We start from the raw sequence: 12128 nt of genomic DNA, 5'->3' as shown, positions 1-12128 counted from the left end.
TAATGTGCCCCACCTCTACATCCTTCATCTTCTCTAGATACTCTCCTTTCCCAGGTCTCTCATTTCTACTTCTTTTTCTCTACAGAGAGAGCAAATCAACCCCTGAGCAAACCAACCAACTGTCCTCCAGCTAAGTTACAGGACCCTTCTGAATCATTCTTCAGAGCAGGCTTCAGAGGCAGCCTCACATGGCCTCACAACTAGGTGTGTGCACTGCCACCCGCCACCACACTCCCCACAGCTTTGTCCCTCTTTCCCTTGCCTACCGTGCCCTGATGCCTTTTCCAAGGCTGTGGATGCTATTTCGACCTGGAAAAGCAGGTTTAAGCATTCCACTTACTTAATGGCACTGCTCAGCATGTTCATACATGCAAACAGGTGGGGTGCTCCACATAGTCAGAGTTTAAGGTAGGCAGCACAGGTGAAGCAAGACCATCAAACAGAATTATACTGCTAGTTATACATGTAGTTATATCTGTGTGCACATCAAACGTAAAACACGTGTTGTGTATCACAGCACATATGTAACCCTTGTAGAAGATGACAACTCAGCGGCTAGAGCAATGCCTACACATCACAAAGGAGGTTCTCTGCAGCATCAGAAGAATGTGTCACACTCTGAAAAATCCTGAAAGGCCTAAACTTAGTCTTACAAAACAGTTACAATAGGGGCAATTATTCAAATTTTAAAAAGATTCTTCACCTAATAAAGGAAGTTACTACAAGGTCCCACTAAACTGCAGGGCCCTATTGCATTTGGAATATGAGTTGATTTGTGTAAGATTTTACATGGACTGTCAATTATATAAATCAAGGAGCCCCAGTTTAACTAAATTTGGTTTTTGGTTGTATAATGTGATGACACAACAAGGCAATTTTATTTGTATCACTATTATTGATTTTCTGTGTGAAGAAAGATAATAGCACCAAATACTATCGTATCAATTGAGACAAGTGTCTGATTCAGATACAAGCAAGGCATTACCTTCCTAACAATGTTTTGCTGTTAAATGGCATCTTTATGGTCATTGCAAAGAAAGAACTAAGGTACTCACTTTCTTCATCCATATAAAGTTTTTAAAGATGAAATATGAATAACAATAATTGTGGGTAATATTTACATAGTTCTTACTATATGTCAGGCACCATTCTAAGTGCTTTATAGGTATTAGCTCATTTCATCCTCTCAATAACCTCATATGTAGTTACTATTATTATCTCTGCTTTCTAGATGGGTAAATGGGTTACACTGCCCAAGGTCAGGAGGCAGTAACTGACAGAGCTAAGAATGATGACAGTCTGGGTCCAGGGGCCATGCTCTTCACCTTCATACTAGGATGCCCCCTTGACCTGGCAGTTATGTGTAGGATGGTGAACGGTACATGCGGGAGGAGCAGAAATGGGGGCTGCTTAGCTTAGAACTAACAAGTTCAGGCATATGGTACTCAAGACCTGTATTATGCAGTGAAGTGACGGGGGAGAAAAAGAAAGGAAAGAAAGGAAAGAGAGGAAAGAGAGGAAAGAAAGGAAAGAAAGGAAGAGAAGAAAGAAAGAAAGAAAGAAAGAAAGAAAGAAAGAAAGAAAGAAAAGGAAAGGAAAAAGAAAAGAAAAGAAAAGAAAAGAAAAGAAAAGAAAAGAAAAGAAAAGAAAAAAGAAAAGAAAAGAAAAGAAAAAAGAAAAGAAAAGAAAAGAAAAAAGAAAAGAAAAGAACAAGGAATGGTGATTACAAGTGGGCACAAGGGAGATTTCTGAAGAACTAGCTTGTTTCTTGATTTGGGTGACAGTTATAAGGGTCAGTTTGTGAGTCATCAAGCTGTATTTTTTATATACATACTTTCATGAATAAAAAGTTAAGGGGGGCAGCCCGGGTGGCTTAGCGGTTTAGCGCCGCCTTAAGCCCAGGGTGTGATCCTGGAGACCTGGGATCGAGTCCCACGTCAGGCTCCCTGCATGCAGCCTGCTTCTCCCCCTGCATGTGTCTCTGCCTCTCTCTCTCTCTCTCTCTATCTCATGACAAAAAAAAAAAAAAAAGTTAAGGGATAGAAGGATAGATATAAGAGGATTTTGGTAATATTATGAATGCCTTCTGCATTTTCCAAGACCCATTTTCCAAATGTTCTAGAGTGACGGGGTGAGAGAGACATCATGGAGCTCACAGGCCAAGTGAACCAGTGAAGTCATCCATATGGAGGATTCTCAAATCTCATTTTCAGCTGCGAGACATCAGCTGAGCTATAGGCAACATAGCATCATGGTTAGGAGAATGGCATAAAGAACTAACTTGCCTGGTTCAAATCTTTTTTTTTTTTTTTTTAAGATTTTATTTATTTATTCATGAGAGACACAGAAAGAGAGGCAGAGACACAAGCAGAGAGAGAAGCAGGCTCCATGCAGGGAGCCCGATGTGGGACTCGACCCTGGGACTCCAGGATCATGTCCTGGGCGGAAGGCAGGCACCAAACAGCTGAGCCACCCAGGCATCCCCCCTGGTTCAAATCTTGCTTTGCACCTCCTAGATGTGTGATCTCGAACATGCTATATACTTTACCTTTCCATACAGTCTTGTTCTCTGCAACTGTAAAGCTGGTATAACACAGTGTCTAACTCACAGGGCTTTACTGTAGATTAAATGAGCACTTGGCAATTGTGGCTGGCACATGGAACACACTAGTAAATGTGAGCCTTTGTCTTCACCATGTAGGCCCATAGCCATGGTCTCCTACCTTGTATCAGTTACCATATACTTTTTAAAATAATCTTCCCATTATTTAAATAATTTATTATTATTCCCTGCCATGTTCTAAAAAGCATTTCAGGTAGATTTGTTTTAGCTATTATTTAAGTAGTGTGATCATATTATAGAAAATCTGGAAAACAGAAAATCAATTATCATCTTTCAAGAGGGTCATCCTGCTGCTGCTGTGTAATGCCTGACGTGATCTGAAGTCACATTACAGACACCACAAAAGGGGCCACTGGTGCACAAGGGACTGTGGAGCACATACCTGCCAGGCTACTCAAGAAACAGCCACAACTTTTTCTTTCAAAAAATTTCAATCACATAGAAAAATTAGGTCAGTATAGCAAATATCCATAAGCCCTTGACCTAGATTCATCAGAATTGTTAACATTTTGCCACGTTGCTTTCTCTTCTCTCTCCATACACACTTTACTTTTTTGCCTAATCATATGAAAATTAAGTTGCAGAAATGATGTCATTTTATTCATAAAGACTTCAGCTTTTATCTAAGAACAAGCACATTGTCCAATATAACCACTGTATTATATGGGACCCAAAGGATTTCAGTTGTATGATACTATTATCTAAAATACAGTCTATACTTTTCCAACTGCCCTAAAAATGACCTCACCTGGCCCCAGTTCAGGATCCAATCAAGGATCATAAGTACATTTAAACTGTCATGTGGGGGATCCCTGGGTGGCTCAGCGATTTAGCACCTGCCTTTGGCCCAGGGCGCAATCCTGGAGTCCCGGGATCGAGTCCTGGGATCGAGTCCCGCATTGGGCTCCTGGCATGGAGCCTGCTTCTCCCTCCTCCTGTGTCTCTGCCTCTCTCTCTCTATCATAAATAAATAAATAAATAAATAAATAAATAAATAAATAAATAAATAAATCTTTAAAAAAAAATAAACTGCCATGTGTCCTGTAATCTAGTACACCCGCTGCCTCTTGTCCTTGTGTATCTTTCACAGCACTGACATTTTTGAAGAGTCCAGGAAGTTTTCTTATAAAATGTTCTGCACTCTAGATTTGTTTGACTGCTTGCTCATGATTCAACACAGGTGTAACATTTTTAGAAAAGTGCTACCCAGTGGATATTTTATACTGTCTACTGCCACACATAAGGAAGTACATAATCATAATTTGCTCCATTACTGGTATTGTTATGTTTCATCATTTCGTTAAGGTGATGTCCACCCAAATCTTATCATTGTAAAGGTGTTTCTCAGGAACAAATAAGTAATCTCTGGAGGGTTTCTTTGAGTTCCTGTGAATGAATATCTTGTCCCCTGACAATATTTTTATTTATTTATTTTTTTAAAGATTTATTTATTTATTTGTGTGTGTGAGAGAGAGAGAGAGAGAGAGAGAGAGGCAGAGACACAGGAGGAGGGAGAAGCAGGCTCCATGCCGGGAGCCCGACGTGGTACTTGATCCCAGGACTCCAGGATCGTGCCCTGGGCCAAAGGCAGGCGCCAAACCACCGAGCCACCCAGGGATCCCCACAATCTTTTTATCCAATGGTTTTGGCATTTGTTGATATTCTTCCTGAATTGATGATCACATTAATGGTACAAAATGGTCACTAGTGATGTTTACTGTATGGGTGAAAAGTTAAATTTTATTTTAAATCTTATTTTCCCACTTACTTGCACTATTACTTCAGAACTATAATATCAGAACTATTTCAGAAGTTCATCTGCTTGACTCCTCCTGACAGTGATTCATAACACCTATTTTTATATTTCTCTGATCTCTATCCACCTGAGCAAGTACATTATGTGGAAACAAACATTTAAATGCACTGGCTTAAGCAGTGGGCGAGGAGTTACCTGTCTATACAAGCAAGAGGTTGTCTAGTGTTTAGAGCCTTCTTTGCTACAGCCGATCAAATTCCCCATCAAGAAAAGTCTAATTTCCAAAGACAGTTCTCTATCAGGGTCAGCTTCGAGCATCCCAAGAAGAGAAAGAGGGAGGACACAAAGGTTTAGGTAATAGACTCCTGGCACAATTTTAAAAGATTCTGCAAACCACATTAGGGCAGTACCAAATCACATGGGCCACTGCTTCAGGGAGCCTGCTTCCCCTGTCCCCGTGAACAGTACTTCTTCCTTGTCAACAATCCTTTAGAACCCAAACATCATCCTTAGATAGACTGCATTAGAATCTTCTGGGAAGCTGATTAAGAAACAAATGTCTCTGGGATCCCCGGGTGGCGCAGCGGTTTAGCGCTTGCCTTTGGCTCAGGGCGCGATCCTGGAGACCCGGGATCGAATCCCACATCGGGCTCCCGGTGCATGGAGCCTGCTTCTCCCTCTGCCTGTGTCTCTGCCTCTCTCTCTCTCTCTGTGACTCTCATAAATAAATAAAAATTAAAAAAAAAAATAAATTAAAAAAAAAAAAAAGAAAGAAACAAATGTCTCTGTCTCTCTTCTGACCAACTGCATCACGGCCACACAGGGGTTTTGGGAATCAGAGTGTGGACAACTCCCCAGAGGACCTCATGAGCAGCCAGGTTTGGGAACCCTCGCTTAGAAAAGACCCACTATAGTCTCCCAAAGGGGATTATTCCAGAGGACACAAAATGTAGATAGTAGTTAAGGATCAGTCCCATTATGTGATAGCCACCCTACCAACAACTGACCCCAGGGGTCCAGAATGAGGACAGATGAGTTCAACCTAGAGGACCTATTATACCCCCAATTTATAACCCACTCAAAGCTGGGGGGGGAAAAGTCACTATCAGATCTATGGTTCTCCAAACTTAGTCGCTACCAGAAGCATCTGGGAACAATACCCCTAAAGGATACTGAGTCAGAGATCTCCTATGGGGCCCAGGAATGTGTGGTTATAACAAGCTCTCAATATGCTTCTGATGCAGGGGATCCAAGGACCGTACTTTGAGGGACTCTGGCCTCGATGCTGCTCATCTATGGCAGTCAAAGAGCAAAAGAATTGGATAAAATTGTCTTGGCCTTCATCTGAAGGTTACTTAACTAAATAAAAAGAAAAAAATCTGAGGCCATATGAGACGTATTACTGAGCAATTAATTTGCCACACAAAAACATCCAGATGATATGAAACCTTCCTTAAAAGGTATTAAATTTTGCTCTAACATTTCATCCCACTGGAGGACTATAGGCAGGATGAGCTAAGAGCAAGAGACGGAGATCCCGACACAAAGTCCCCACTTTGGGTACCATGTTAGCAGTCTCCAGAGGGGCACCAGGAGCATAGAACCATCCCCTGGTAGCCATGTGAATCACGTGAATCAAATTTTTCTGACTGTCAAGGTCCTGCCTGATTCCAGCTTCACCCTCACACAGTGAGGGAACAAACACCCAGCAATTCTTTCTCTCTGTCACACTCTCCACTGTTAACCCAAGGCTTAACCAAGATTAACACATGTGCTTGTGACCCCAGAAATGGAGATGCCTAGGCCACTGGTAGCAGGGAGCAAGGACATTATGGGAAATGGGACAGACAGAAAAAGCTGATCAGCTCCATGCTGAGTTGGAATTTGGCTCACTGGGAATCAGAAGTATGGCTAGGCTCAAGGTGTCAGAATAGTGGCTGCTAGAGGTCATAGTGGCAAATCCTTCTCTTCCCTGGCCCAGGTAGCTTCCCACCCAGGAAACACCAGGCAAAACAAGCCACCTTCATAGTACAAATGATGTACAATACTCTCAGGAAAGGTAACTCCCACAGATATCAAAATATGCCTACGACTTCCCAAAGCCAAGCAGGCTCATAGCAAAAGGATCCCCACGTCAGCCAGCTCTTAGAGTTCTTACCTGACTGGAACACGTATCTGGCCAAGCCCTGCATTAGCTCTGCTGGCCATGTTGGGGGGGCAGACTCCCCTGTTTCTCTCTTCAGACGAAATGTCAATTCAAAGCCAAAACCACTAGGCCCGTCTGTTCCTGTAAATCTGAAAGGAATAAAAACCAAATGTTTTTAGTTCAACCACCTCAGGAAAACACTGTTTTTAAAGTCCAATTAAAGTTTTCCCCTTTTTTTGGTGGCCTTAGCATCCAAACCCCTTAATCAGAGAATCTCCCTCAATAGCCTATACTAGTCTTGTGCTCCTGCCAGCCACGGTCCATGGCTCTGACCTTGGTCCAGCCAAATTCCCCTGGTGGCACTCTAAATTATGAGTTCTACATTCTGTGGCTCTGGAACATTCCTATTGATGATTAAGTCTCTATTACTGAAAATTTTCCTTATTCACACTCTTCATTCCTTCAAGCTGTTAATAAGCACCTACTTAGTTTGCTAAGGACACAAGGCCCACTGTACTGTGAGGAAGAGATCATTTCTCTCCACACCCACCTTGGGATGGTACCCCACACGGGTACAATCCTTGGGATGGGCTGGCTGGTCTCCAAACTCAGCATTTGAGGATAAGTCCCAAGGCAGATTCCAAATATTGGGAGGGCCTATATTCTTCCTGAAACCCAGCATCCCACACATCCTAATTGATCAGTACATGCTCTTCCTGAAACTCGCTGCCCCATGTGCATTCTTCAATCACTGGAATGCTCAGGAAGCATGATTTGTGCTCCCTTCTCATCCCCAGGTGGTCAAGAACGATGACAGTTAAGCCTCTATGGCCATATTTATCACGGTGATGATGAGGTGAGGGAGGAATGCCAGCCTCTCACTGCTAGGAAACACTCAGGAGAGCACCAGGTCTTCAGGGAAGTCCCTGAAATGGACTTCTGTCAGAAAGGGAAAATGATGTGGATGAGAAAGCAAGGCCTGGTTGGGGGGGTGACATGCCCCCCTTATGGGAGGGAAGCATCCAGGGAGGAGTTCCTGAGAACTTAGGAGGTTTGCCAGCATGGGAAGGGTTAAAAGTTAAAATAAGTTCATGATATAATTTTCAGTAATTATATCTTGTACAAACATGAGCCACAATGATTATACACATGTAAACTCCTCAGCATACAAATACAAACCATAAACTAAGATAACAGCCAACACCTCCTTGCTAGCCAACTACCCGACCAGGCAGTCAGAGGCAAGAGTTGCGAAGGGATAATGACGATGCCCAACCCTAGAATTCCACATGGCGTCTTTCCTCCATCATCCTCTTCATCACCCTCAAGAGGCCAGGCCAGAAGATGGGACAGAAGGAGATTCCAAAGTCTCTGAACCTCGGACATCAGTCCTAACCTTGTGTCTGTGCCTGGGTGAGCTCAGCCCTCCTGCACTTGCTACAGTGGGGAGATCACCTCTGGGAAGCTATGTTCTCCAAAGGACTCAAAAGGAATCAGGCCTTAAAGTCGTTATGCTCGGGCCTAATTATATTTAAAGGAGGTGTCCATGGTTTGCATTTCCTCTGGGTACCTAGCAGTGTGGGAGGCAGAATCCATTTTGAGAGTACGCAACTAGAATTTCAGAGACCAGGTGAGAAGAAGTTGTTTGGCAGGACACGGTGTAAGCTATTTTTTGCCCTTACTGAACTGTCATATTTGGGAGCAATTCGATGCAAGGGGGCTGGGGGAATAGCTAAACAAGCTGAGGCTGGAAGAGCCACTTCCTTGGGGCTGCAGGCTTGAGAGGAGTGTGAAAATCTAAGGTAATGCAACACTGACTCAGAGTTAAAATCCCACTGAAGGAGATGGGTCACTAGGCCAAAGGGAAGATTTCAAGCAGCCTCCAATAGAAGCAGCTTCGTAAAAATGTATTAGACCATTATTCCAGGGCTTTCATCTTGGGCCAAGAAAAATACATGATTTCTAACCACAAAAACTTGAGAAACAGACAAAAAGAAAATCCTCTTCAGATTGTGTGATGGGAAGAACCCTCGATGCAGAGAGAAATCATATGCATCCCAGCAGCACCACCCCTCTAAGGAAGCTGTGTACACATACACACACATGTATGGGTGTGCATGTGCACATGTGCACATGTCCACCATCTGCCTCCATGCGGGATGCTTTTTGGGCCAGCTCTGTGGTGGGCAGGCCAGCCCTCACTTGGCTAGCTGGGAGGGACAGGCCTGGCCAGATGGTATCCACCTGCATTTGATTACCACCCACCAGGCTGGCTGGACGCAACCTCTAAACTCTGAAACATGCGTTTGGAATGGCCCAGCTTCAGGATAAACACACAACCTGGAGCCTGTCAGAAGTTCTCTTTTTCAAAGCAGACTGCCCAGGAAACAGCCAAGCGACAAGGTCATTCAGTCTTTAAAGTCCCCTGGGAGAGACCTGGCTTGGTCTCGACTTCTTCACGTGAGGGCTTCTCCAGCCAAAGTGGTTTTGTCTGACCAGAGGATGAAGCCCCTCCTAGGGGTAGCTGTCCCACATCCTCTGAGGAAGAAAAGCATGAGAGGAAACTGGTATGTGCTACAGAAGGAGGGAGATGGGTCAGAGCAAAGAATTTTTCTAACATAGAAGGCTACTAAAATATTAGCTAGTGGTGAAGGGAGCCAGTGGAATTTCTTCCTACAGAGATTCTAAAGGAATATATTACAGATTCTCCCTCTGGTAGGGAGAGGGTGAAGGGTTCTAATAGTCTTGTTGCAGAAGGATGGTTGAGACTGTTTCCAGCTCAAGAATTTCTGATCCTGCTCGCTGAGGTACCCAGGGGAGAGGCTGGCTTTGTCCCAGCCATTTGGAGAGCTTAGGAATGGATGTGGCAGCCTCAAGAGTAACGTTAAACCTGCACACAGAAAGAACCTGTGCCTTTAATCCCCGACACAGTTTCATGACCACTGGAACCTGCCCAAAAGCCTGCCCCAAGCAGCTGGACTAAGAAGGTACAAGTTAGCATCTAAGAAGCCAAAATAACCACTAACGCCAGGCAGAAGATGAATGGGAACCCAGAGGGGCTTTCTGGAGGAAACACAACAGCTAGGGTGGGCAGAAAAGACCTGACCTAAAAGTTGGCATCTCATGCTCAACACCCTTAGTTAATAGGGAAATTCAAATAAAAACCATGGTGAGATACCACTCCATACCCTCTAGGATGGCTAAAATAAAAGACAATAACAAGTGTCGACGAGTATGTGGAGAAATTGGAACTCACACACACTGCAGGTGGGAATGCAAAATGGCAGCACTGCTCTGTAAAACAGGCTTGCAATTCCTCAAAAAGTTAAACACAAAGTTACCACATGACTCAACAGTTCCACTCCTAGGTATATACCCAGAAGAAATGGAAATGTGTGCTTACACAAAAACTTGTGCATTGGGTCACCTGGGTAGCTCAGTTGATTAAGGTCTGACTACAGCTCAGGTCATGATCTCAGGGTCCTGGGACTGGGCCCTAGGTTAGGCTCCCTGCTCAGTGGGGAATGTGCTTGTCCTTCTGTCTCTCCCCATGCTCGTGTTCTCTCTCAAATAAATAAAATCTAAAAAATACAAAAACAAAAAAAAAATTTAAACCTGTACATTAATGTTTATAGTAGCATTATTCATAATAAGCCAGAAAGTGGAAGCAACCCAATGTAGTTGACAGATGAAGGGACAAACAAAATGTAGCACAAAACAACAGGATAAAAAAAAAAAAACAATGTCCTGATACAACGTGGATGAACCCTGAAAACATTATGCTAAGTGAGTAAAGCCAGATAGAAAAAGGCCATATAACGTTACAATTCCATTTATACAAATGTCTGGAATAGGGGCACCTATATGGCTCAGTCAGTTAAGCATCTGCCTTCGGCTCAGGTCATGATCCCAGGTTCCTGGGATCGAGCCCTGCATGGGGGCCCTCCCTGCTCAGCGGGGGGTCTGCCTCTCCTTCTGCCCCTCCCTCCTACTTATGCTCTCTCCCTCTCTCTCAGATAAATAATAAATAAATAAAATCTTTAAAACAATGTCTGGAATAGGGATATCTGGGTGGCTCAGTGGTTGAGTGCTTGCCTTTGGCTCAGGGCATGATTCTAGAGTCCCAGAATTGAGTCCCACATCAGGTTTCCTGCATGGAGCCTACTTCTCCCTCTGCCTGTGTCTCTGCCTGCCTCTCTCTCTCTCTTTCTCTGTGTTTCTCATGAATAAATAAATAAAATCTTTTTAAAAAAATGTTTGGAATAAAGAAATCCAGAGACAGAAAGTAGATTAGTGGTTGCCAGAGGCTAGGGGGAGTAGAGAATGGGGAGTGATTGCTAATGGGTACAGTTTCTACTGTGATGGAAATGTTCTTGAATTAAATGGTGACAATGGTTGTACAACCTTATGAATATACTAAAAAGCACTGAACTGTATACTTTAAAAAGGTAAATTTCATGGTATGTGAATTATATTAAAAAAAAAAATCCTGGTATCTCAGGTACACCTCAGTGCTAGGAGGGACAAGGCCAACCACACCAACCAGGTCTTTACTGGACTCTAGCTACTAACAACCACTATGATTAACTGAATGCCTATTAAGTTTTAGACCTTGACCTAAGTACTTATGTCACAGCGTTTAATTCTCCAACAAGATTCAGCCACTGTTATCTTCATTTAACTAACATGAAAAAAAGAGACTAGAGTTTAAGTAATATTCTATATGTCACACAGCAAGCAAGTTGACTTGGACTTGAAGTTGGCCTAACTCCAAAGTCTAGCTTCTTACTGCCATGTGACCTCAGGCAAGACATTTAACCTCTCTGTGCCTCAGTTTCCTCACAGTAACAATTTCTGAGTTGTGAAGATTAAATGTTAGAAACTGCCTGGAACACTTAGAAGCATTCTATCACTTACACTAAGTAAAAGGAGCCAGTCATGAAAGACCATGTATTGTATGTTTCCCTTGATACATGATAAATATAATAACTTAGTTTATTTATTTTTTTAAAGATTTTATTTATTTATTCATGAGAGACACAGAGAGAAGGCAGAGACATAGGCAGAGGGAGAAGCAGGCTTCATGCTGGGAGCCCAATGTGGGACTCGATCCTGGAACTCCAGGATCATGCCCTGGGCCGAAGGCAGACTCTCAACCACTGAGCCACCCAAGCGTCCTGGTTTTTGTTTTTGTTTTAAAAAGAGATTTTATTTATTCATTTGAGAGAGAGAAAGAGACACAGAGACAGAGACCACAAGTGGGAGGGGGAGGGGCAGAAAGAGAGGCAGACCCCCAGCTGAGCAGGAAGCCCAACTCAGGGCTCAATCCCAGGGCCCCAAGATCATGACCTGAGCTGAAGGAAGATATTAACCAACTGAGCCACCCAGGTGCCCCAAATGACTTGTAATATAGAATACAAATTATGTATATATTATATAAAATGTCCACAACAGACAAATCTGCAGAGATAGAAAGCAGATTAGTGACTGTGTATGGGTAGGGAACTGAGGACAAATGTGGAATGACTGCTAATGCATATGGCATTTCTCTTTAGGGTGATGAAGAAGTTCTAAAATTAGATTATACGATGGTTACATAACTC

At 43.2% G+C, this 12128-nt stretch overlaps 1 protein-coding gene across 2 annotated transcripts in view; it reads right to left on the bottom strand.

Moving 5' to 3' along the window:
• Positions 1-12128, bottom strand: part of SUFU (SUFU negative regulator of hedgehog signaling) — a 120740-nt gene that overhangs the window by 73406 nt on the left and 35206 nt on the right. For both annotated transcript variants that reach the window (XM_025992884.2, XM_025992890.2), the window contains exon 3: positions 6538-6674. In XM_025992884.2, coding sequence (XP_025848669.1) covers positions 6538-6674 — 137 coding nt within the window. The remainder of the gene's footprint in view (positions 1-6537; positions 6675-12128) is intronic.

Source organism: Vulpes vulpes, chromosome 15 (genome assembly GCF_048418805.1).
Source record: "Vulpes vulpes isolate BD-2025 chromosome 15, VulVul3, whole genome shotgun sequence".
In the NCBI taxonomy this organism is placed as follows: Eukaryota; Metazoa; Chordata; class Mammalia; order Carnivora; family Canidae; genus Vulpes; species Vulpes vulpes.
The sequence above is the reverse complement of the archived record's forward strand: the minus strand, read 5'-3'. Positions and strand labels throughout refer to the sequence as shown.